Raw genomic sequence first — 21,513 nt, 5'->3', positions numbered from 1 at the left:
GGAAGGAGATGCAGCCTTTCCCCCCAGTTTTGGGCTCAGCATCATGCAGTGAAAAGACTGGTCACCAGGATGCAGGGAGAAGGATAAGTCAACTCCCTCTGCACAAGCACTGTCCTGCAGGTTTGGGGCATATCATGTGCCTGTGGCAATGTGTTTCTTGGCAGCCTGGCTTCCTCTTCTGCCCCTGACCCCTGAAAGCATGTTGGCTGGCAGTATAGTAAACGCTGTACAGTGGTCACCCATGATTTATGTGTGGTTTTGGGGGAAGGGGGTCACCTGGTGCCAGCTTGTTTCGATTTGTTTTGACTTTGAGCTCCGCAAGCAAGCAGCTATGTTTTAAATAATCAGGTTGTGCTAGAAGTGAAGTTTGTAACAAATATGTGGTCTTGTATGTATTTTTTTCACCATCCTGTCATGTGAGCTCCTGTGCTGGAGGACAGCTAGGAGTACTTTGTTTGGACACCTCAGTCATGCAAGCTTAGAGTTTTGTATAATGATTGATGGCCCTGGATTTAACAATCTCTGATTAAAGTAACTTTGTCAACCAGTCTCAACAAGTGACGACTGCTATATTTGTTAATTGTTAGTTTTCGTGGATTATCTCTACTTGCTAAAATGAGGTCAAACTTTAACAAAAGTTTTTCTGACTAAACTTGCAGTGGTTGTGTCTTTAAGTACATTTGCTTGCTTAGATATTACAAAAACAGGATTTTTTTTCTGATTATCTTTTGTAATAGTTAAGTAACTCATTTGTCTTTTTTCCCCTTAAAAAGACTGTAAGGCATTTTTTCAGGTCCGTGATTGTACTTGTTATAAATTGTTGGCCCCTGAATGGAAGGGTGACAGTCCATTATTGATCTCTCTGATGCAATATAAAAAGATAATACTCTTTCTCCTTGATATTCCTTTCCAAGGCTCCCATTAGGTTTTGGTTTTTTTTTTTGTTGCAGACTCTTATTAGGAATTAATGTTCATGTGGCCTCTTCAGTGCTGCCCAAAGTCCTTAATGTCATTGCAATCTGTGATACAATTCTGTTTCCTTTAATAGGGCTCGTGTTTTACAAATGCATGACCTTGCATTTGGCTGTTTTTTAAGACAGTGTTCAAGTGTCCTTATCGTTAAAAATAGTTGGAGTGGCTTTTGAGCATTGTTCAGCAATGGGGTTATGGACCTTGGTATGAGCTGCGCTGGTCCTTATGCTTGGGTGCTACCTTCTCATCAGCACTGACAATACCAGGCAAAGGGTTGTGGTGAAAATGGCCCTTAGGAAAGCTTTTTTTTTTTTCTGTCTGCTAATGTTTGATTCCCATGTTCTGGGAGGGAGTTTAAATGTGATCTCAAATGGAAAGAGAAGGCTTTGACCTGTGACTGAAGATAAGATTCTCAGAAGATGAAAACTTATGAAGAAAATCATACAGGAGAGTGGATATTTGGAGACAGAGTGAAGATGGAGAACTTAAAAATTGATGGTAGGGGAACACAATGTACTGTAGGAGAAATGTGCAGACAAAGCTGAAAATGGTTGTCTTGTTTAACACGCAGATCAGAATTGTGCCATTCAGGAAGGATATTGGGAGTCCTAGTTAGACCCTAGTTGAAATAAGTTTGAAAGCATAGCTAAGAAGAAACCATTTTAACTTTGAAATAGAAGAGTCTTCAGCCATAGTCTGTGTAGGAATACCTCATTACATTGCTTGTAATTGGGAGGATGTTTACTGCTGCTGTGGCATTGAGAGTAAAGTGCTTGTGGAAGGGAAACAAAGTAGATTACCCATGTTCCATGTCGGCTGAGTATGATATAAACATGCTTCTTAAATAGTTGTATGGTTTTAAGCGTAAAAACGGAAGGTATGAAGTATGACATTTTTGTCACCACTTCCCAGGGACAAGCTCTGTCTATGGCTTACATTGCATCTGCTTATCAGATACTGAACTGATACAGAAACTTGTCAGAACACTGAAATCACTTAACTGTTCTTTTTTTTATTAAGAAAGAAAAAGGAAAAGGTGATTTTTTTTTTTAGAGACTTTTCTATCCTATTCCAGGATCAGTAGCCTATTGGAAAGTACCACTTTTCTTTAGGGTGCAGAAAGTTTATTTCAGTAAATAGTAACTTCATTTTTGTTGTGTTGGTGGTTCAGCACTTACCAGTCCCTTAGTACCAAAGTTTGGTTGTGTTGCCAGTGCAGTGTTCATCGTGCATTTGCAAAGACCTTTCCAAGTGTCAAATGAGAATTGTCCTTCTCGAATCTGCAAAAGAATGGTTTTAATTTTCTTTTTCAAGCTGCTGGAGTGTTCGTTGCTCTGTTGGAAATTCAATTTCCAGCAGCTATACTGACATGGAAATTTCTTCAGATCTCGCTGGGTGGAACTGAAAGAGTTGGTCTGGTGTCTAGTTCAGTCTGCATCTTGGAGCAAGTTGTGCCTTTAGGAAGAAAACTGGTTCAAGAGCAATTTTGTCCTTGCAGTATCTGGTATTTCCAGAGACACTGGTCTTCTGCTGAGAGGCTTCAGCTTGTTGAAAATGTTCAACTCAGCAAGTTGGGTGTGACTTGCTCATCAGACCCTTCCTTGTCTCCTTGCAGTTTGTCCTGGAAGGAGTGGAGCCACAGAATCATAGAATTGCCTGGGTTGAAAAGGACCACAATGATCATCTAGTTTCAGTGCCCCTGCTGCCAGCCACCAGACCAGGCTGCCCAGAGCCACATCCAGCGTGGCCTTGAATGCCTCTAGGGCTGGGGCACCCACAACCTCCTTGGACAACCTGTTTCAGTGTGTCACCACCTTCCGAGTGAAAAACTTCTTCCTAATATCTAACCTGAACCATATGGGGTGCTTCCCAGTGTCTCACTAGGGACCGCATAAAGGCTTCCCCACCACTGGTGTTGATAACACACGAACAGTGGCATTGAGTACTGGGTGTAGTTTGACATGGGCAGAGGGAGACCTGGACTATTTTCCTCTTCCTCCTCTGGCTTTCTGCAGAAAGTGACGAGCTTAGTTGCTTTTTTTTTTTTTTGGACAGGGATGATTTAAACTATGTATAGAAGGTAATATGAGCCCTATTCAATCAAAAGCTATTTCTTTGTTTTCAGAGAAAAGCACCTTATCCTGATGTTTTTAGTACTGTTTTGTGTACTTGTTCTGCTTTAAGCTTCCTGTTATGGTGAATAAGGGGTGTATATTACTGTGCTCTCCTCAATGGCAATTACATGCCCTTCTCTACTGGAAAGTGCCTTATTACTGTACCCTAGGACTGTGGCTGCATCAGATTCCTGACTCATGATGTACTGTAGTTGGCAAATATCCTCAGGTCCTTCTGGCACTTTTAAACTGGGATTTCAGCAGTGTGGCTTCTAACAAGAAGTATTTTTTAACCTCTTTTTCTTTTACTCTGTTATGCTACTTGTGCGCCTTGGGTAGGAAGCTTTGTGCCATTCTTGTTGCTCAGGTCTTCCTGCACAATACCTCTTCAGAAGCATCACATTCTTGTGCTATTAAGAATATAAGAACAGTTTATAAGCTGGTGATTAAATTTCATCAGCAGCCTCCTTCTAATTGGTAGTCACTTCTTCATTGCAACCCCTTGTTATTTATTTGTTTGTTATTTAGTGATAGGACAAGGGGGAATGGTTTTAAACTGAGACAGGGGAGGTTTAGGTTAGATATTAGAAGGAAGTTTTTCACTCAGAGGGTGGTGAGACACTGAAACAGGTTGCCCAAGGAGGTTGTGGATGCCCCATCCCTGGAGGCATTCAAGGTGAGGCTGGATGTGGCTCTGGGCAGCCTGGTCTGGTGGTTGGAGACCCTGCACATAGCAGGGGGGTTCAAACTGGATGATCATTGTGGTCCTTTTCAACCCAGGCCATTCTATGATTTCAGTATGAACTTCAGTTATTGCAGTAATCCCTGTCTTTTCCAGTTTGACAGTGGCACTACATCAAGCTCTGAAGTCTGGATTTCTCTATTATTTCTTCCCTAAAAATCTTATTGGAACAAGAAAGTTCCAGCTGATTTGTTACAATATACTTAGAGTAATCATTTCTTTTTTTGCCAGCTTCCTGTGTTTCCATTGAACCAGGCAAAGTGAAGTAAAAGATACTTGGATAGTAAAGTACAGGTGACCGGTAGCCTCCCAAGCTAAGAATACTTTTTAACTAACGGTATGACAGTAGTTCCTGCTCAGTCTAACCAACCATCTACTGTTGTCTTGTCTTTACTCTGAAACAAAGATGTACTGTACAAATTTAAGGGATTCCAGAGCATTAGTAAGAAGTACTGAGAGTGTGCATAGCAAACTTTTTGGGTGAAGTCTTCAAAGATTTTGAAACAAAAAATCAAACCCTTCTTCTGAAAATACTCTGGATTCCAACAACCCTGTTCTTTGTGATTTCTGTAACAAGAAAAAAACATGTATTCGTGGCTAGTGAAACATGATTTCAAGTTTCTCCTACCACATGAAACTGATGATTCAGAATCTGTATCTTTTAGGTTCATAAATCTTGTTATAGATGCATCTAAGTCTTGAAGGATCTCACCCTTGAATTAAGGTCAGTCATGACTAACAAGAAGGTTTGCTTTCCCTATTCTGTTTGCTGCTCACCGAGCTGTTTCCATAACTAGCTGAAGACATCTTCTGTTGAGGTCTCACCAGTTAAAAACTGTCTAAATAGCAGACAAGCAAAATGTGCTTTAGAGCTTTTCTAGCAGGATGAACTGGGCTAATCATCCATACAATGGAAACTGTAATGATACTGCTTGTTTCCCTGGTTTCTTAAATAACTTTGGCTGTGCAGCAGTGATGACTTCCACTTTAGCTGTAGGACCACAACTTTTTTTTTCCACAAATGTCATGGTTTTATTATTTTTAGTTATCGGTATTCCACATCATAACATCATGCAGTGTACTGGGAGTTAAAGAGCAAATGCTCTAGTTCCGGGTACTTCTTCGGAAGAGAAGAAGAACTACGTTCCCCAGAAGACTGTTTGAGTTCTGTTATCATTTCCTGCTCAGGGGAACAGATATAAGGCCTGTAGGTCACCTGACCTGGGTCCTTTCTTCTCGTCTCGTCGTGCTCACTTTTGGTTCGTCTCGCTGCTGCTTCCAACTGCACGCAAGGCTTCAGTATTAGTGTAAGGCCTTTAGCTTTGCAAAAAAAAAAAATCCCTCCGCCCCACTAGTCATGGAACTGGGACTGACCAGCCCGTAAACTGTTGACAAGCCTGAGTCTTTTTTTTTTTCCCCCACCTTAAAGTGTCAGCTCTTAGTTGCACTTGAACATCCTAATTTAGCCAGTTCACTTTCCTGGTTCAGTCACTTCATCCACAGATACTGGAAGATGAACAGGCGCACCTGCTAGCTGTCTGTAATTATGTGCTCATGGTGTGTTTGCAATATAGATCAATACGTGTCACATCTGCAAAGAGGAATGCGAGTGCTGACAAATGAAGTGAGCTGGCTGAATCTGTTCTCCTCAATGATTCTGAGGATCCTGTTAAAAGTAGGATTTTTTCTTCACTTGTTTCTCTGGTTTTTCTGGATGTTCCTAGATTTCTTTTCCTAACAGGCACTTCTTCACTTCTGTAGCTTGGAATTTTTCTCTGGATGCTGAAATAGAGAACTTGAAAGCTCAAATATATCTGTAGGAAATCACTGCCTACAGACTGAATTAAGCTTAACTTGGTGAAAAGATGGAGTGGTGAGAGAGAGGTTGGGAGAGGTGAGAGAGTGAAGATGACCGCAAAACGAAGTTGTTCATGCCTTACATTAGAAGTCCGTTACCTTGTTATAGAAGTTTCTTCCTGAGTGAAAGCGCAAATGCTGTGGAATGAGAAGGAAATTCTTTATGCTTCGATTAAAATATAACCATTATTTAGGAGGTTGGATGGTTTTATTCCCTGGCAGAATGGTGAAGGTAAACTGTTAATTGTTGTGATGTGACTAAGCTTGTGTTACCTGTAGTGTTTTGAAGTTCAGCCCTTCTGGGATGGCATTTTTGGGGAACATTAAGATTGTAAAATTTTCGTTGGAGGTATTAACAACATCAGATTATGGATCATTTGTTCTGTATATGGTTTTATATCCTGCGAGCTTAATGAAAGCTTTCTACATTGTGATTACTAATTACTCACTTAGAGTAAAATAATATTTCAAGCATGTTTTCCTTTGATAACTGTTGTTATTGCTGAGCCAGCATCTGCAGTCTGATTTTTTTTTAATGGCAAAGAATATAGTTTCTTATTCTGCACATTCATCTTTTTAGCAAATCAGTGTTAAAATGCACTGCTAGGTTTAATGCTGCAATTGATTTTATGATGCATTGACTATTTTTCTGTTGAGGTTAAGTGGTATATTCAGTCAGTAGTTATGTGAAGGTCACATCTTCTAAACTTCCAAAACAAGCCAGTTCTTCATTTGCTTTAGTTGCATGTAAATAGAAACCTCTTAAAGGAAATTTATTTTATTTTACTACAGCCTACAGAATTTTGTAGGAACAGTGGTTTGTAAGTTTAACTTGGTCTAAATTGAATAATGTAACAGCTGTTGGGAGGAAGGATGGTGGTGAAGATGTTCTGTGGTTTGTTACCTTACATAGTTACAGTTTTAGTTATTACTTAACACTCAGCATGCATATCTTTGAGAAATTATTTCTTGGATCAATTTAAATCAAGAAGCACGGCTGCTTATTTGAGTTGGGGATAGCAGCCTGTGTGCCTGAATTTAAACTGCAAAAGCAAATGCTTTAAAAAGCTTGCTGCTATGTGGGTACGTGCTACAGTTCCTGAAAAAGGGCACAATATTGATAATGGTGCATTGGTCATGATGGATTTTGTTTTCCTTGGAATGCACCAACTTTGCTCCCCAGGCTGGGTTTTCACTGCTGGGTTCTCAGTGCTGCTGCCGAGCTGTGGGAGGCAGTCTGTGGTGGAAGAAAATAAATTAGGATTCGGTGAATTGACCTCTGAGTAAGGAACTGCTGAATGAGCTCCCACCCTCCTCTCCCTGATGGAGTGCTCTATGCTAACTTTCACTTTCTGTCTTCTAAAAAAAAAAAAACCAAAAAAAAAAAAAAAAAAAAAAAAAACCCCTGCCTTCTGCTACAGTCTTCGGAGCCTGCCAAACCTGGAACTAATGCTGCCTTGGGAACCTGTATGAGCATGAGTTCATTTATATTGCTCCAAAATAAGAAATTATTCTAGCACTAGGGGCAACTGGTTCTAATTTGTAGCACGGTTCCCCAAATAGCCAGTTCTTAACAGGGTGATGTTCCTTCATTTTCCTGGGCCAATATTTGTAGAGCTGCATGATTTGTGAGATAACCTTGATTTTGAAAGGAAATGTAATGCAGGGAATGTGTTTCCACCTGGAGTCAGCAGGAACTGCTTTTGCAGAATTTAGGTTAAAAAAAAATGAAAGTTCAATTCTTGACAGTAGTTTGGACATGAGGGGCTTCAATCTCTTCTGCTGAACACAGTCTTCCTTAAATTCTTTTCCAGGCATCATTTTTTGGGTGAGCTTTTTACTGAGTGTGAAGTTCCTGTGTTGATGAGTATTAAAGATGTGTTTATGGTGCTGTGAATTTATATCTTTACATGTAATCAGTCTGTTTTATTGGATTCCTCCTTTGAGTGGAAATACGAAGTGTTGTGGCACGTAGGAGCATTGTTGCAATGCTGTGAAGTCATGGAAGATCTAAGCCTGCTACTTGGCCTGCATAACATTTTTCCATTTGTGCATTAGTTAAGTAAAATCACTACCAAGAGGTTTGTGATCCTCCCAGAATGTAGCACAGGGGATTCACTCCGAAGTGTGCTGGATGTAGCTCTCCGCTCATCTTGTGAAGGGTTTGTGGGGGGAATGTAGCATTACTGTGCTACACTGCCAATACTCAGGCAGATGTGGAAAGTGCATGTTCTATGCCTTTTCTGGTAAGTGCTGGCAGTAGAAATCTGTGTTCAAACTACCAGCCAAACTCCATTTTCTCAGGAAGAAGTGTGTGGTTGTTTTTATTAAATAAATTAAGAACAGAACTCTGTAGTAAATTGGCAGTGCCTGATGATGTCTTGAACTCCAACAAATTTTAACTGTGGGATTTCATCTCTTGACTGCAGATCCAGTGAGCTGCAGGACCTAACCTCCTCATCTTTCCTTAATATCAGTGGGTAGAATTTATACTCTTCTTGGTCTTTTTATCAAGCCTGGGATTTATTTCTGTTCTGGGAATCTCCAGGAGTGTCACCTAGGTTGAATGCACGCAATGTCGCTTCCCTTAGTGTTTTATGGATTGCTTGAAAGGTTGGATTTCAAACATCCTTGAATGTTTGATGTGTAGAAATGAATTCTTCAGTGTAAGAATACATAGTCCAGATAGTCTTATGTGTACTAACATCAGCTCACTAGTTGATCAGTTGAAACAGTCTCTTTGTAAATAATCACAGAATTATTTACAGACCTTAAAATCACGAAGTCCAACTATCAACCTAACACTACTGAGTCCCATCTCCATGCCATGTCCCTCAGTGCCATGTCCACGTGTCTCCTAAATACCTCCAGGATGGGGACTCCTCCAGTGCTCTGGGCAGCCTGTTCAAATGCTTGGTCACCCTATGCATGAAGAATAGATCTCTTCCTGATATCTAGTCTGAATTGCTGCAGTTTGTGGTGGTTTCTGAGCATCTGAAGTTATCTATTTTTTTTTTTTTAATAGGCACTGTGTACATGGGAAAGTTCTGTTATTTCAGCGATCTAACAACATTTATTGTTAGATTTAAAACCAAAGCTGGCTGGGAGAGAGAACAAATCTTTAACTTCTAGGCTTCAAGGTTCATCATCACTTACTTTCATCAAAAGTATAATCTGTAAATGCTGGGAAGAATTAAGCTGATAAACACGTGATAGACAGCAGATAGACACGTCTGAAGTCCCTGTGATTACCATTATGTGTGAATAAGCTTGACTTTTATTTTTCTCCCATTTGTTTTTCTGCTGTCCTGTGACTGACTGGACCAACTTGGAGCTGGGGCCTCTTGCTCCTAGGGGCTTAGGTTGCTCATTGCTATGATGTAGTCAAAAGTTTCATCTGCGATTTTGGGTTACTGAGTGTCATTGGGATAGAAGTTGTTTATCAGTGCCCTGATAACTCATTGGGAATTCACTACAATGCTGCAGTTTCAGTCACTATTGATAACATTTAATTCCTGGCATGTCAGGAAGTGGCACCGTCGAATCAGAAATGCTTTGTTTAGAGTCTTGGTTGGACATGGGGTGAAGAGGACTATGTTCTATGTCTGTGACAACGTCATTTTGTATTTGTTTGTTTTTTAATAAGAACTTTTGCCTGTCTTTGGGTTGGCATTGTGTAAAGATGGCTTAAAAGAAAAAAAAATAGGTAAACTGATCATTGAAAGATATGTTTGAGAAACTGACTTGAATGAACTTATTTCTAGGCCTGAGCCAGATGATACCTGTTTTCTTGTCCAGTGGAGTCGACTGTGATCTAATGACCGTGTTTCTGTAGGGTGATGGTTTTAAGGTGGTGTTTTTTATATGCTATACTTAGCTATTTGTCTTTTGACAGAAGCAAATTTATACTAAGTCAGTTGTGTTTGTGAAAAGGCTGCTGAGGAGATGGAAGCAAATTTGAGCATTAAGTTGACAAATCTCACAACAATACAGTACTTCGAATCGAACATTTACGTACATCATTACCTCCAGCATCTTTTGTCTTGCTGTGCAGGAGACCCTCCCGTGTGTGTTCCAGCCAAGACATTTTCATGTTTTCATGCATTTATGCCATTTTAAGGAGTGAACTTTCACAACAGAAGGGAGAAAAACTTTATGATGAAATCTAGAAAGCTTTTTTTTCTGAACCACTGTATGGGTTTGCTGTAGGTACATATTGCTTTTTGAACATCGCAGCTAGGTAGTTTGAAATCAACATTAAATACAGTAAGGTTCTGGGAGCTGGAGTGAGTTGTATAGATAAAATATTATTCATGTCTTTATAGATGTTAGGGTTTTGGTGGATTTTTTTTGTTTGTTTTATTTTTGGATGCATGTGTTTTTTGGTTTTTTTTTTTGTGCACTGTCCTCCCCCCATTTGGTTAAGTATCTCCATCACAGCTTTGTGCTGGCCAGTTTGATGGTACCCCACGTCTGAAATAGTTGAAATAGTTGGCCAACCGCATCTTAGTCCTCCGTAAAGTGGACTTTGAGGCAATGAATTCACTTTTGAAGTTGCTTTATTCTTGCTACTTTGTCTTAAGATGGTTCTAGGAAAAAATAATAAAAAATGATGACATGGACAACCCTGAAAGAAGGTACCTTGCTGGCTTTCAGTCATGCTGTTTTCCTAGCACTGAACATCCTTTTTGCTATTTAATGGTGTGCTGCCTCAGTGGTTTTCTAGCAGAGCTACGTCTGAGTTCCAAGTCCTCTTGGAGATATGTGCGTGCTCTTTTCTGCACAGCTGCTCTCTGAAGAGCAATTCCAAATGTGCCAAGCAGAGCTAGTGTTTTGGATTTGTTTATTCTTAAGGACTTGTTCCTAAAGTCATTGGTTTCTTTAATAGCAGCCTTTATGAAAATATTTGGGTTGAATGCAAATTGTATCTGCTTAAACCTAATTTGCAGTGTGTTTTGCTAAGTCATCTCACTCCTCCCTTTTCACCCCCCTTTCTCAAAAGCTAAAAAAACCTCTCCCTTTGTGATTGTCGTATCAGAAACCACATTGCTTCTTGCATAGATGAGTCCTCTGGAAATACCAGGCGTGGGGACATCTCTGTAATTCTAGTGGAAATCAACCAGTGGTTCGTACAGTGGACATAGCAGTATCTGGGTTGGTAAACGGAAAAGTTATCTACTTCCAGCAGTTGCAAGAGCAGTCTCTGCATGGGTAATAAAAAGAAACTTCCATTTTGTTCTGCCAAGAGTGCTTTCTACGTGAAGCAGCCAGAACGATCCGCTTCTCTCACTTGGCAAAGGGTGTGCTTACAGTAAAAGCTGAGATACAAATAGCTGTGAAGGAAGCTAGTTTGAAGACTTGAGGCACACCAGTTCTACTTCTGGACGTGTTCTTGCTGGTGGTACAAATAAGGCTTTTGGGTGCAAGGTAAGAGTACCACAAAGCTGCTGAGGTACTATGACACTCATTTCTCTAGCAGCTTATAGGAGAATGGTATTGAGAGTTCACGCCAGTGGGAACTCTTGGCCCAGCTGCTGTCATCTTTTTTTCCTTTTGTGCTGGCACTAATGGTAAGCTGGAGAACTGTTGTGACTGAAAAAGTTATTTATGGTACTCTTTTTTTCATTATAGTTGCTGGTGGAGGAAGGAGGAGGATCAAGCACAAGTGGGTGGAATAGTCACTCTTGGCAGTATTGTAGATTTATGCTAGACTAGATCTCATATCTACAGTTTATGGTTATGAATTATCTCAGACCATGTCTAATGAGTTCCTTTTTTTTTTTTTTTTCCCGTAGGGAAAACATGCTCAAAGTTATTGGCATTTGTATTTGCAGCTCCTTGAGCCACTACCTTTAATTTCATGTGAGAACTGTGTTGAAAGTCATCAAGTCGGTGTAATTTTCATTTCTGAAGTTTCTCAGAGGTTTTAATTTAGGTGCTGTGTCTGAGAGCATAGAATCATAGAATGGCCTGGGTTGAAAAGGACCACAATGATCATCCAGTTTCAACCCCCTGCTGTGTGCAGGGTCACCAACCACCAGACCAGGATGCCCAGAGCCACATCCAGCCTGGCCTTGTATGCCTCCAGGGTTGGGGCATCCACAACCTCCTTGGGCAACCTGTTCCAGTGTCTCACCACCCTGTCTGTGAAAAACTTCCTCCTCCTGTTTAAGATTTTGACAATGTCTCAGAAAAGGGCTTTGCATGGCAAGAGGCATCTGTCACTAGGAGATGTGTTTGTTTTTTACTGCCTCAGGACTGCTGGAATGCTTGAATTCCTCCAAGTTTCTGAGCGCATAAATTTTCCTAAACCATTATGGTAAATTAAGTTTGTGTGGACTGAATTCTGTCCTCACCATTTGTTTAAACTTATTAAACCACCCATGTATTTTTAAACTTTTTTAATAACTCTTGGTGATACTGTCTTTTTTTAAAAATTTCGTTTTAGCCTTAATTTTGTGTGAGCTATCCATTCCTTTTCTTTCTGCGCATGGATTTCTCTCTCGTCTTGTTGTACTGAATGAGCTCCTCATTGGTTGTGGCAAAATGATCTTTGACCTGGAGAAGCAAACAAATCTACTTCTAAAAATACGATCTTTGGGATCTGTCCCAGTTATAAAATACCTCCTTCCAGCAGGGCATTATCTGACTGTATAACAGTGCCAAGTCCTGCAAATGTTGCTCAATGCATGAAGGGCCTACCGTCTAATGTTTAAACAAATGTAATATTATAAATAAAATTTTTTTCTAGGGTGAATTGTTTCTTGCATGCAGAGTTAAAGCTTCCAAAGGAGAAAAGCAATACAGCGTTAACGTTTTTTTTTCCTGTCTCCATGTCCCTTAAGGACATATTACAGTACAAGATTCAAATCTTCAAAAGTAACTTTTTCTCCAGTTATAAAGAGGTGTTAAGACATCACTAAATGTCATTTTGCCTTGCCTGTGACATGCCATAGGAGGCTGTGGGTATGAGTCTTCTTACAGCAAGTGCATTTTGTTTTTTAGTGGTGACAAAACTTCACATCTGGCAACTTCTATTAGAAATCTGTGTATCTTAACGATGTCCAAAATCTTTCTCTCTGTTCAGTTGGTTCGTTTTTTCCCTGTTGTAATTAAGAAAGGCAGTAGCTATGTTTTCTTCTGGAGTTGAGCGTCTTTTTGCTGCAACCTTGGAGTTCCCAGCTGAGTGACTATTTGTGCAGACCGATGCCTCAACCTTTCCTGTATTGATGGGTTAGCGTAAGAGGGTAATTTGTGGCTGTAAGCTGTTTAGATGCATTTTCTGCACTGGGCATGTGTCCATAAATCAGCTGATGTTGCTGTGTTGCTAAACGATATGTTGTGATAGAAACGAGCCAAAGGGAGAGGGAGTTTGAGTTTTGTTCCCATGCCATATAAAATCCTTATGTATCTTCTGTAAAGCCAGTAGACGGCCATCTGCTCTTACGTATTTGGAGGGGTCACCCTATTCTAGCTCCTTGCCTTGTCCCTCATGGTGCAGTGATTTTTGTCTGCCCAGTGTGGAAAGAGTGAGTTAATTTGTCTGTTAATGCTCAACCTCTAACTTAACCTCTTTCCCTTCTGAGCTTTCATAGCAGTCTTTTTTCCTCCTACGTAGCAGATGTAGATGGCATGAGCCTTTTGATGACTCTGTCCTTTTCACATAAGTTTTATGAGCTGGTGACATTGTTAGTTGGGCTTGCCCTGTCCAGCAGGTGCTGTATCATTACCTCCCATGAGGAATGATGTAACTATGTATTTTAACATATATTTTTTTTGTTTCTAAACTCATCTGTGTGGTGAATTGATGGATAGCCTTACTATGCAGGAAAGAGGAAGAGCGGTCCTTCATGGGGATTATCATTATGAAATTATTTCATTTTAGCCAACGCAGTATTCTGAATTTGTTAATTACCTAAATGCTGTACAATTTCAAACTGTATGAAAGCAATCAAAATATTAACTTGTTGGCTGAAGTATTGAACATCTGATTCTTGTGTGTTGTTCTAGGCTTGTGGCTCATGTGAAAAATACGTGTTCAAATTTGGTGAGAGTTAGATGATCATCTTCTATGCACCAACAAAACTTAAGTAGGTTAGCAGTTCACGCTCTCTGTTCCAGTTTGGCCAACCTAGTAAGGCAGAGATTGACTTGCTAACTGTCTTACTGCTCATCATTTTTAACCTCATCGAAAAATTCCCAACTTGTAGAGGTGAATGAGGCTTGGAGATGTATTTTAATAGATCCTGTAAAATAGAAAGTAGAATATATATATTTTAAATTCTACTTAAAGGAGGAGAACCTCAGTCTCTGCTGAGAATTTTTGTTAGTTGCATGAGAATGTTATTGATCTGTTTGTTGGACAGCTCTTACTGGAGATGCAACTGCCATGTTTTATTTTACTTAAATGACTTTTGGCTTTTTGTTTTTAAGGAACATTTTGGTGGATAAGCCCAATGATCAGTCCTCGAGGTGGTCTTCTGAAAGCAATTATCCTCCCCAGGTAAGCATCTGAATCTCTGCAGATATACAGCTGTGTTGTACTGCGTAATGTACAATTAAATTTTTATTTTAAGCATAGGTTGCTACTGTTTATAATGGCGGGCTTTATGAATCACCTACTCATTTCATTAAAATGTAAATACCTAATGTACCAATAACATGCATTTCCAGCAATATATTCGTGATCTTTCAAAGATCTTTTTTTTGTAGGGGAAGAGTTTCGCATTTCAGCCTTGAAAATCACCGTCATACTGGAAATAATCTAGCCTTATGGTTAGATTAAGCTGCTAATGAGGCATGTGGGTCCCCCTTTGTCAGCGCTATTGGAAACTGCTGTAGACTGCTGGCCTTGAATCCTAGATCTAAGGAGCTTGTGTTTGTTTCCCTTAATAGCACATTTAGAAATGTAGAATCTTTATAGACGTGAAAGTCACCTCATCTGCTGGTTAACCACCTTATTAAAGCAGAATTTGTATTGATTCTTAGCTTCTAATTTGCCTTTTTATTATTAAATTGTTTGATCATCTGAAAAAAGATACTTATCCGTTAACTTATTATTTTTCCTTCAATAAAAGCTTTACAGATTTAGCATAAAGAGAATGGTTACAGTGGTACTATTTGCTCAGCTTCTCCTGTATCTGTTACACTGGGTTTTTGAAGTCCTTTTGTTCAAGTACTGATGTGCAGCAGGATATCTCCCATGCAAAGTTACTTTACTTACCTATACATACAATAAGTACACGTAATTCAGATATTCCTCATGAGTTAAGTCTCTGGATTTTTCCTGTAGGTAAATCTTGCTGCTATGCTGTGAAGGTATGTTGAAAATCTATACAACTGGCAGCTCCGTATCACAGTGGGGTCATCTCATCCAGCTGAAAGGCTTTCATCCTAATTTTCTTGATAGTATTATATACTGTTGTCTCTGAAAGTGTTTTCTAACAAGGGAGAGAGGGCTATGTTGTCCATACTGTTAGTGTTTTGTAAACTTGCTTGTGATGACTGATCTGCATCTACTATTCACTTTATTTTTTTTAATATATCTACTTTTTGTTAAACAGCACGGGAGTTTCATCCATAGCTTGAAGCAGTTCTAATCTGTCTAGTACATATTGATTGCAGGGTAATCGGTTTTGAGCATGTGTTGCATCTCAAACTGTGCCATCCTTTACCTTGTTTTGTTCAGAAAGCACGTTTGTTTTTTTTTTTTTTTTACTTTGAGCTCTCTTATGCATTCAGAAGGCAAGGTTGGTTGTGGTGTAGCTTTAGACTGCTTTTTTGTTTTCGGGGCAATCCTGAATATTTTGTCTGTTTTCAAACTGATTCTGAAATGGGAATGCGTTTCTTGTGTCTGGATGCTTTACAGTATTCCCATTTGATGGTTAAAGCTGACAAGCAGCAATACAAGTTCATAGAATCATTTGAGGTGAAGGAGACCTTTAAAGGTCATCTAATGTAACTCCCCCGTGATGAACAGGGACACCTACAGGTAGATCAGGTTGCTCAGAGCCTAGTCCAGCCTGATCTTAAATGTGTTGAGGAATGGGATATCAGCCACCTCTCTGGGCAACCTATTCCAATGCTTCACTTCCTTTCATTCCCACAGCTCATATTGATAGTGGGGGTTGCTGTGACTGAAGTTATATCAAGAACGCAGAATAAGCAGAGAATAATCAGAATCACTTGATCAAGTTCATGTGGTTTTTATTTAAGAGAGATTTTTCCATCAATTTTACGTGTATTGAGCATGGAGTGAATGAAGATGTTATTGTGCATCTTCTGCATCCAGCCCAGGAGAACTGGATGTTGCCCTGCATACTAAGCAAGTAATTTAAACCAAACTTTTGACTGGAGAATTAAATGTGTGTGGGGGAGGTATGCAGATAGTGGCAACTGAGATTAGTAAGACAGTGTCTCAGTTTTACTCTGTTTCCTTTAAAGACAAAAATGCAAAAAAGAACTGTATGCCCAAGTGGAAAAGACAGTCCTGTGGGACTCCCCTTGCTTGAATCTCTGCATGCAACACCAAGAAGACAAAATGATGCCTAGTTGCTTGTTTGATCAGTAAGCCCAATCCTGAACACCGTGTAAGAGAGAAGATGTCTTTGCAGCGTCTCTAATCTGTATTTTAGCTAACTCTCATGCTTCTTATATAAGAGTTTAGTGACTAGTTTAAAGCGTATTTGCTGGTGTTAACTTACCTGTTGTAAAAACAACTGGGAAGAAGGATTGCAGAATTAACATTTGCAAAAGAGGCCTCTATGTGAAGGGTGGGTGTAGCTTTTACTATTGCTGTGCACGTGAAGAAACCGTTCCAAGTTAACGTTGTCTCATACTCGATCAAAGAACTTCAGATTTGGTTATGTTTTACTCAGAATAGATACTTCTCACACGTACAACAGTGAAAGATTGCCACAGTTTGGTGCAGGTACAAGTTACAGACAAAATGTGTTTCCTCATTTTCATAAATGGGTGGGGTTCTAAAGGTAGACAGCTTGGAGAACTTCAGTTGAAATAATAGCTATCAAATAACATGGTGGGGAGAGAGGCTGAGGGAAATTGGTTGCATTCTGATTATTTCATATTCCAGAAGTAAAATGTATGCATCCATGTGATTTTTCATCTCCAAAATGTTGAGCATCCTATGGAAAATGAAGTTGTAAAGCATTTTATGGTTTTTGTGTTGGCATTTCTTCATTTAAAAGTTGGTCGCTTTTACAGTGATGCTGTTGTTAAAATGTGTGGGTGGTCATAATGGTCAGGGACAGGAAATGCTGTAAAGCTTGGTGAAATACAGCTTTCCTTGTTTCAGCTGAATCAAGGACTAAGACACAACACAAGGGCTAATGCAGCTCAGGCTCGTTGGCACATGCTGGGGGGTATTTTAATAAGCTGCAACCCTAATTGCTGATTTGTCTCATCAGTGCATCTCACCTTTGTGTAAGAGTTTACTAATTTGCCAGTGGTGGAAAATATGAGCGAGCCCCTAAGTATTGTGTTACCTGTTTTCCCAGCTGATTGGGAAAAAAAGCTCTCCAGACACCTTTCTGTCAGAGTATTCCTCTTGCTAGGATAAGCATGACTCAAAAGAACATATGTGAACTTCAGGGTTCGTACAGTGTCTCAGGGCAGATCTGTGCTCTATAGCAAGTGTGGTGAAGTGTGTACAAAAAGTTTATAAAGAAGGAAAGAAAATGAAAGTGGAAGTATAAATATTTGAAATGCTGTTCTCTGGCTGTATATAATAAAGAGTCTTTCTAACTGTATGGGTATGGTAGAGTTAAATCATTCTTGCGGCCATGAAAGCCAGGAGTTATGAATGAGTGCCAGTGAAAGGAAATATATATGACAGCTGTTTTTTTGTTTATTAAACTAGATATCTTTCTTGGGTCTTGAAATAGAATGACCCAGAAATTATATATTCAATAACAAACCTGTTATGTAGTAACCTATTCAGGCAGAAGAGGCCTGATAGTTCTATTTTTGAACTAGTTCTAGGCTTACATAGGAAGTGTGAAGCAGGAAGGCTGGTAATGCTGAAGGCTGTGGCTCTGTTCTAAATGTGCATCCTGATGGTTCCAGTGATGGTCTGGCTCAGGAGGCTGCATGCAGAACACTGAGTTCCCTTCATGGCATGATTAATAATGTACAGAACAAAAGGACAAACTTAATTACAAAAACAATGGGTACGTTTGTGTAGTAGCCAGTGTCAGATCCTGTCAAGTATTTTGATTATTTTCTGCTTTTATTTTCAAATACAAAGTAAGTTTCATCGCTCCCTAATAAAGTGTGTGTAGTGCTGTACTGCAGTGGTTGATAAGCAGAAATGGTTAAAGAGGAAAATAAGTAAGTATGATCTGAGTCTGTACACAGGCATCTTGTGTAGTGCAGTTTGGAATCAGTTTCATTTTCTTTAATGCAGAGGTACAGATTCTGAGTTGTTAAAGAGCACATGTAGAATGTTAGTGGCACTCTCCAAAGAATTGGTTTCATTTTTGCATCTGCGGAGAGCAGTTTTCCACTCCTGATTTGCATCCTACTGTAGATCATATCAGCAACTAATTTAAAACACATTAGTAAAATTTATACTCAGTCGTGTGATGCAGAAGCGTGCATGTGGTTGTCATCAAGTGGTAGCACGGACCAGAGCTTCAAAAAAGTCTGGAACTGGTCACAACTCCCAGTGTGACAGGTCTGGATTTGTGTTCTTGGGTGCATGTAACTGGCTGTCGAGGTGCTGTGCTCTGCTCTTTGTGCATCTTCACTTACTGACGTGCTTTATCACAGAGCAGAAGTCTTGCTCTTCCAATGCACTGTAGCATCATGTCTGTAAGTGTGGTAATTTGAAGCTCAGCAATTAGGCTGAGCTTTTTGTGCAGCTATTCCAGTTAGTGTCAGTATGCCATGCCTCTAATGAACAAATATTTAAGCTTATAACTTGAATTTTTGGAATACTTCCTGAATGCTCCAGTGTTAAATGAACTGATGCTGCTTATAGCAGTATAATTGAAAAGTGTTATGTAGTATATGAATGCCTGAAACCTCATAGACCTGTTCTATTCAGATTTCTTCAGATATCTTCATAATGTGATAGAAATGTAAGATCAAATCTTTGAAAGCTATAGAGAATAGTCTGTGACACTTAAAATCCTGGTGACACTCCAGAAACAACACTGCTGCCACCTGTTTGCAGTTCTTGAGAGGATGTGTGTGTATAGATGTATGTGTGTATGTATACACACACATTCAAGTGTGTGAGATCTGTAGCCTGCACCCACAGTGGTCTCTCTGTGTGTATATATCTCTCTATGTATACAAAATCTGCATATAATAAAACCTACATCTGTATTTTTGTATTTTGTGTGTGTTTACATGCATGTATATATATTTTTTTTTATACAAAGGATGCTCTGAAAGTAATTCCTCCTATTTTATTATGTTTGTTTGGCATGTAGACTCTCGTTTGTTGCTGGCAAAAATACATAGCGAATGGCAGTGACTGCTGAAAAATAGTGTTTTGTAGCTGAGAGTTTGCTCAATTGAATAGTGTTTTTTTGCCCTTTGTGTCTCTTGTGTTTTCCATGGAAACGAATAGGGGGCATTACTTTCAGAGCAACCTGTGTATATAAGAAGAACTACAAAACGCATAGCTAGGTTCAGGTATCAGGCCGCAGGCTTTGAGGAACACTTGTCTTCTACTTCCATACCAGTCTTCAGCTTTTGTGTTGGTGTCCTTTAATCTGTGTGTGACTCAGCAGGTGCTGGGATGTGTGGGAGCAGGAAGGAGAGCTGTCTGTAGCCTTCAAAAATAACTTCTGGCCGTGTGGAGCAATTGCTGTGACTTACTCTGCTTTAGACATCCTTTGGAAAGGATTTATCTATGTTCCTGGATTACTTTGTATTTCTTTAGAGTAAGAGTCTAATAACGCAGGATGAAATTTATGTCAAGGTTTTGGATATCTTGCAGAGCACCTGGGAAGGTATTCCTCTCTGCCCCAAGCAGGAGGTCTGTGATTCCAGCAAGATTAAGAATCACAGTTCCTGATGCTAGCAGTGCTGGTGTCACTTGTTCAGCTGTGGGAGAAATCTGCAGGGAGGATCTGATGGTGTAGGAGGAGCTCTTAGATGATGTTGTGTACTGTCTGTTCTGCATGGGAATTTTGGCAGCTGGCTGTGCTGTGTATCAAGTACTGCCATGCTACAGGACCATCCCCTTACTCATCCCTTCCTTCTTGCTGTCTTAATTTTGTTTTCTGTATAAAATTGTTGTTTTTTTCCCCAAAGTTTGGAAATTACTTTGAGACAGAAGCGTAGCTTTCTGCTAGTTAGCTGAGGTTATGTTCTGACATTCAGATGAGGGGCACAAAACTAAGGAGTTTTCATTGAAATACTTAAAGGAAAAATGAATGTCTGGAAAAACACCAAAGCATTCTTTTGTTGCATCCTAGCACTACTTATTTTCTTCATTGCTGGAAACACCTTTGGCTGTAATTCCTCTGTATCCTTAAAAGGTACCCATCTGCATTATTCAAGATAACTGCTGCTTGTGGAGCATTTTTCCTAAGCTTAAACTTTTTGTAAGTCATAGAATCGTTAAGGCTGGAAAGGACCACTAAGATCATTTAGTCCAGCCATCTCCAGGAGCTCCCTGTGCCTGCAGCACACACTCCCTAGTTGGCTAAGCCAGCTCTCCTGTCTCCTTTGTAGTAAGAACCAATACTTGAGATCACCTGTTTATCCTGATGCTCTCTAGAACAACATCATTGCTGCTCTTGTGTTCAGAATTAATTGCTTTATATAGCCATGGTGGGACAGGGATGAGATTCTCTACGGAGATGGGAAAAGCTTGTTCTGTTTCTCACCTGGGACATGTCCTTCTAGGGTAAGATTGTCCCTCTGATGGAGCTGCTTAGCACAAGCAGGGTAGTTTTCACAGCACTTCGTGGAAAGTTGCTGCTTTCTGCTGAGAGACTGTAGGAGCAGTCACATGCATGCAAACACTATATGGCTAAGTGTTGTTGAAAGACTTGAAATACTGCATCATGTGTGCTTTGGCAGTATTGCTTTCTGGAAAAAGGGCCACTGGGAGTGCCTGCAGCAGCAGGAGGTGTTCCACACCACCTTAGTTGTCTGCTGGAAGCGTACTCTTCATCATAGGGTTTTGTAACCAAATCCAGAGTGATGGGTAATTTTGATTCTGCTCTTAGTCTCATTTTATCTGCTGTGCTGCTTATTTCTGAGAAGTTAGACAAGAAAATTAAACACTGTTTTCAGGTATGAGTCTCAATGCATTCTGTGAAGCAGGATGTCTCCAGAGTCCCTCCATTGTGGCCCACTTTGTAGTGGAAGGTTAAATAAGCTTGGTGCTCGATGGTTCCTGATGAATGACGCAAAAATTCTGTGTACGCTTTTCAAGTGGAAGAGATCTTTTGCTCCAGTAGTGCTGGGAAGCTGTTAGCTGTGGTCTGAATGTAAATAATCTGCTGACTTGATCTCTACACTGCCAAGGGATGTCTGTGTTAGGAGGAGCAAATGTTTACAAAGGAGAACATTTTCATCACATCATGTGTAAGGCCCCTTTATTATCAGTTAAGTGGTTAGGTTTTATTTGGGATGCCTAATAAGCAGTTGGCTCCTATATTAGCCACAAAATCAAGCTTAGTCTGTATTCAGTGGTTAAATAGTGTCAGCCTAGAGAGGAAAAGTATTTGATGTTCTCTTAGCATGTGGAACATACTGTATTTATCTAATTGTGCATTCAGTTTAGGTTTCATTTCAGGCTCTGGTGGGTGTCTGAGTCATCATTCTTGTTAGATCCATCTTATT

General features: G+C 39.9%; 1 protein-coding gene across 1 annotated transcript in view; it reads left to right on the top strand.

Annotated features, from left to right (window-relative positions):
• MKLN1 (muskelin 1) overlaps nt 1-21,513 on the top strand; it is a 99,291-nt gene that overhangs the window by 1,658 nt on the left and 76,120 nt on the right. Inside the window, exon 2 of the mRNA NM_001030773.2 lies at nt 14,119-14,188. Coding sequence (NP_001025944.1) covers nt 14,119-14,188 — 70 coding nt within the window. The remainder of the gene's footprint in view (nt 1-14,118; nt 14,189-21,513) is intronic.

This window comes from Gallus gallus, chromosome 1, assembly GCF_016699485.2.
Source record: "Gallus gallus isolate bGalGal1 chromosome 1, bGalGal1.mat.broiler.GRCg7b, whole genome shotgun sequence".
Taxonomy (NCBI): domain Eukaryota; kingdom Metazoa; phylum Chordata; class Aves; order Galliformes; family Phasianidae; genus Gallus; species Gallus gallus.
The sequence above is the reverse complement of the archived record's forward strand: the minus strand, read 5'-3'. Positions and strand labels throughout refer to the sequence as shown.